This window comes from Sinocyclocheilus grahami, unplaced genomic scaffold, assembly GCF_001515645.1.
Source record: "Sinocyclocheilus grahami isolate Dianchi unplaced genomic scaffold, SAMN03320097.WGS_v1.1 scaffold6.1, whole genome shotgun sequence".
Classification (NCBI taxonomy): domain Eukaryota; kingdom Metazoa; phylum Chordata; class Actinopteri; order Cypriniformes; family Cyprinidae; genus Sinocyclocheilus; species Sinocyclocheilus grahami.
The window spans coordinates 1,970,935-1,975,857 of record NW_015505185.1 but is presented as its reverse complement, the minus strand read 5'-3'; the positions used below and the strand labels follow the sequence as shown (position 1 = coordinate 1,975,857).

At 33.8% G+C, this 4,923-nt stretch overlaps 1 protein-coding gene across 1 annotated transcript in view; it reads left to right on the top strand.

The window, feature by feature from the left end:
* The first annotated feature begins 4,072 nt into the window (after window positions 1-4,072).
* Window positions 4,073-4,923, top strand: part of LOC107587229 (tripartite motif-containing protein 3-like) — a 10,439-nt gene continuing 9,588 nt past the window's right edge. Inside the window, exon 1 of the mRNA XM_016274930.1 lies at window positions 4,073-4,242. Coding sequence (XP_016130416.1) covers window positions 4,097-4,242 — 146 coding nt within the window. The 5' untranslated portion in view covers window positions 4,073-4,096. The remainder of the gene's footprint in view (window positions 4,243-4,923) is intronic.

Below are 4,923 nucleotides of genomic sequence, written 5' to 3'. Positions count from 1 at the left end.
GTAACATTTCCGTCACACGCTTGAGGAATTCAGCCAATCACAATGCACTGGATAGCTGGCCAATCAGAGCACACCTCGCTTTTCAGACCGAAGAAAATAAAAAATAAAAATCGACACATTTAAGAAAGGCAGGGCATAGAGGAGAAACAATAATGTACAGTATGTGGAAAATAATGTGTTTTTTTAACCTTAAACCGCATAAACACATTTCATTACACCAAATACACAAAATAATGTTCTTTGTAGCAGAATCATATGGCCTCTTTAAAGCAGAAATGTGTTTCTTTTAAACAGCCCCTTAATTCACCAAATGATCAATGGTTGGAGAAGAGCCAAATCTAGATGAGTTGTGTTGCCAAACATATTTTGCGTTTTTTTTTTAAGTGTTGGTTCAGGTGTCTAGATGGCAGTGCGGTGATGCTGAATGCCAAATCCAAGAGGTCCGCTGCTTTTTTGGATGTCCGTTGCCTGTTTTGCATAATTCCTTTAGTGAACTTGGTGCTAATACAAAACAGCCGCAGACGTGTGCAAACAAACAATGTTATCGGCGGGTGAAATGTATTGTTAGTAAAATCTCCCTAGGGTTTTCCCTCTGCTGTAATAATAAGGACAGCTGCCTTTTTTGGACTGTGAGAGACAAATCTCCTTTTTCTGTTCATCCCAATGGCTAGCAATGACTAGTTAATCTCTCTCTTGCTCTTGCTGTAAACACGTAGGAAGGAACTGGAAGGATTTTTAGGAAGTGCCATTTAAAGACTTCCTTTTTTCCCTTCCTCCTGTGAAGACACAGAAATGAAAGGTGCAGCACGCTGATAGACAATATTTCAAATGTGTTTTTTATTACGTCTGAGTAAACAGCTTAAGGGAGGATAAAGAGAACAGAATATGAGAGAGTGAAACTCCGCAGCTCCAGGGTGCCGCAATCAACTGCTTTTCCACAAGCTGGAAATGAAAGATTACTCATGAAGTACAGAATATCTGACGTTACATGATTGTCATGAGGGAATAGGGAGGCTTCTAATCCCAGGATGTGAGAGAAGAGTCTGCAGTTTTCCTGTCTTCTCACAGCAGCTGTGTGTTCATTCATCAGACTGCACTAATGTGAGATACAGACCGTATTTAATTTGACGCTAGTAAAAACGAGGCTGTCAGGGAAAGAAACACAGTCTGTTTGAAGCGTCCTTCCAAACAATTTAAGATGTGCAAAAAAAAAATCCTCCAGAAGACATTTTTAAAACTTTGCCACAGTCTAGCTACATTGAAATAATATTTACAATAATATTACAAAAAATAGTTAAATGATAAATAAATCATTAAATGAATAACAAATAATGAATTATTGTATTAAAAAAATTTATTACATGATAATAAATGAAAAAAAAACATTTATTCCTGAGTTGTCTAGCCAAAATGTTACAAAATAACATGATATTTAAAAAGAAAAAAAATTCACAACTGAATTGTTTAAGTGGACAAAGTTAATTAAATTTAATACACATGAGTTGTGAAAATTAAGTGTGATCTTGCCTCCACCGACCCACATGACGTTACATGGACAAATCGTTTCATTTACAGTATTTTTACTGTTTCTCCAGCTGTTCATGCTTGCTGTCTAAGGGGAAGTGCCTGACACGTGGCTTGTGTTGCAACTAGGCCTGTCACGATAACAACTTTTTGTTGTGCGATATATTGCGCCAGAAATAATTCCGATAAGCGATATTATTGTCATTTTAAAGACCATTTTATGCCACTGAATATATAATCATAATGCAACAGCATAATAATGCAAGAAGGCCTACACATTTCCAAATGACAACGAACTTTACATTTTTAAGAATATTTAGATCATGGAAATTAAGTATCAAAATATTAGATACCTGAATAAATAGTAAATAAACATTTTCTAACTAAAAGTGCAAAGTAAGTAGAAAAAAAGAAAAATGCACAAAGAACTTGTATGGAGATTTTTCATCTACAGATTTTCCCCTGACCTTCTTATCTCTGTAAATTAAGGGTGCACACTATTGCTGAAAAACACAATCACTACTTAGCAGTCAGATGTCCGTATGCACAAAGGCACAGATCCCTAAACAAGGCCATATCTGCAGATTAAACTTTTTTTGTAGAAGCATTTTTTAAAATTTGAACTAGCACCTCATGACTACACCACGTTATGTAGGAGAAGCTGCAAAAGACAAAGGCACAAGTGGAATGTACAAAACATGGTGACATTATTTTTTAAGTAAATATAATGGGAAATATATTGCGTCACCAAAAATTGAGGTCATGTACATATATTGCGCGATAAGTCGATATATTGATTATTGTCTGCAGATTAAACTTTTTTTTGTAGAAGCATTTTTTTTTATTTGAACTAGCACCTCATGACTACACCACGTTATGTACGAGAAGCTGCAAAAGACACAGGCGCAAGTGGAATGTACAAAACATGGTGACATAAATTTTTAAGTAAATATAATGGGCGATATATTGCATCACCAAAAATGATTGCAGTCATGTACATATATTGCACTTTAAGTGGATATATTGATTATTGCGACAGGCCTAGTTGCAACTTGGAATATAAAGGTCATATTTTCAGTAGACAAAATCCTCAAACTCTAATCCTAAAATTGAGGAAAAACTGAATCAGATGTGGGTCAGAGTTGGAAAATCATGGCAGACGAGGTAGCGAATGGACACTTAAACAGCAAAAAAAAACATGTGCTCACACAAACACATCCACACAGACAGACAGACATATGACTCTCTCAATAACAGAAAGACTGTTATGTTTTGGGTATCATGGGATTTCACATCCAATTTGTTTTTGTGGAAGATAAACTGATGCTGTATGCACATTCATTGATACTGAAACAATAACATGTTGTTAGTAGATGGAGGGATCAGGGTTAATCTGTTCAGTCTGAGCAGACAGATGTTCACATGGATGTGTGTCATGGATATAGCTGATGGCTACAGCTGTTTTCTATTTTAATATAATATAAAAATGTAATTTGTCTTCAGTGTCACATGATCTTTCTAATATGCTGATTCAGTGCTCAAGAAATTATCGATGTTGAAAACAGCTTTAGTTTTTTGTGGAAACGTGATAATGTTTTTTTTTTCTTTAATAGAAAGTTCAAAATAACAGCATAAATTTGAAAAATAAATGTTTTGTAACAATATAGATGCTTTTTTTGTCTCACTTTTGATCAATTTAGTGCATTGTTGCTAAATAAATGTATTTATTTCTTTCAAAAATAAATAAATAATAGTGCTGTTAAACGATTAATCACGATTAATCGCATCCAAAATAAAAGTTTGCTTTTACGTAATATATGTATCTACTGTGTATATTTATTATGTATATATAAATGCACACACATGCGTGTATATATTTAAGAAAAATTTCATATTTATATATAAAATATTTCTATTTAAATATAATATAAATTGGATATAAATATAAAAATATATATATACATGTTTGTGTGTGCATTTATGTATACATAATATACACCGTACAATCACGTATATTATGTAAACACAAACTTTTAGTTAATTGAGATTAATCGTTTGACAGCACTAATAAATAAATCTTATTGACCCCACATTTTTAATGGTGGTGTATAGAGAAATGTGTTGCCACTTTTCAAATGTTTGTTGTATTTTGTTTTACCCTTGTCCTGGACCCAGGCTTTCAATATGAAACTGTATCATACAATTTTAGAATTATGACATTTATAAAACTGGAGGGCGTTTTTGTGATAAATTATGACACATGATCAAGCATATGTGTAAATATCCATAGAATAATTTAACTGTGCATCATTTCTAATGTGTTTTGTAATTGTGCAAATTTTGCTAAATATTTTTGTAAAATTGCAAGAAGTTGTGGATATATTTCATTGTATTTAGTGCTCCTTTAAAAATGTAGTCGACCCTTGTCATGCATAAAAACCTTTATGCAAGTTTCCCTTTGCCTACATAGACATACATGGGATTGTACAGATAGACCTACAGCTGTATTCAAAGATTACCGTTCTTTCTGTCTCTCTCTTATAGTCTGAGAGGCCTCTGTCTCTTCACTTGAATGCCTCTCATGATGGCTAAGCGGGAAAGCGGCAGCACCAGCCCGGTGGTGCGTCAAATAGACAAGCAGTTCTTGGTGTGCAGCATCTGTCTGGAGCACTACCACAATCCCAAAGTCCTGCCCTGCCTGCACACCTTCTGCGAGAGGTAAACTGACATATCTAAATAGAAAGTGCCTCGTGTATGAATGAACAAATGATTACAATCACGCAATCATAGCCTGAATGCTGCTTTCACAATATGCTAAAGACTGTCTGTGTTCATTGGTGTGGAAGAAATCTGCTAAATGCTGCCGCTTCGGGGGTGTGCCTGTAAAATCACAGCAATCTGGTTGACTTGAAGATGATCTCGTGTGGGGAATAACTAACTAAAACACTAAAAAACACTCAATTAACCACATTTTTAGTAGCATGATAGTAGCTCGACCTTTTTCAGTAGCAAAATGCTTTTTCTGGCAAATAGCAGTGCACATCATCTTCTTCTTATTTTTTTGTAATTATAGTATTATGTATTATAGCAGAGCAAACTAAGGTGATAATCCAACATGCTTGTCTGTCCACCTGCTCTGATATTAAACATTTGGGAATTTCATTTTAGTGAACCAGTTCAGTCCCCATCCAAATTCCATTTCCATTTCTTTTTATATAGCAATATAGAAAATAATATGTATTATAATTCTACAAAATAATATCATAATTATTAAATTAAATTATATTGCATTTTAAATTAAAATGAATGTCTTTTTCTGAATTGTACACTTGTTAATACTGCCACAGCCTATCCACATTGAATTAATATTCAGAATAAATATAAATATATATATATATA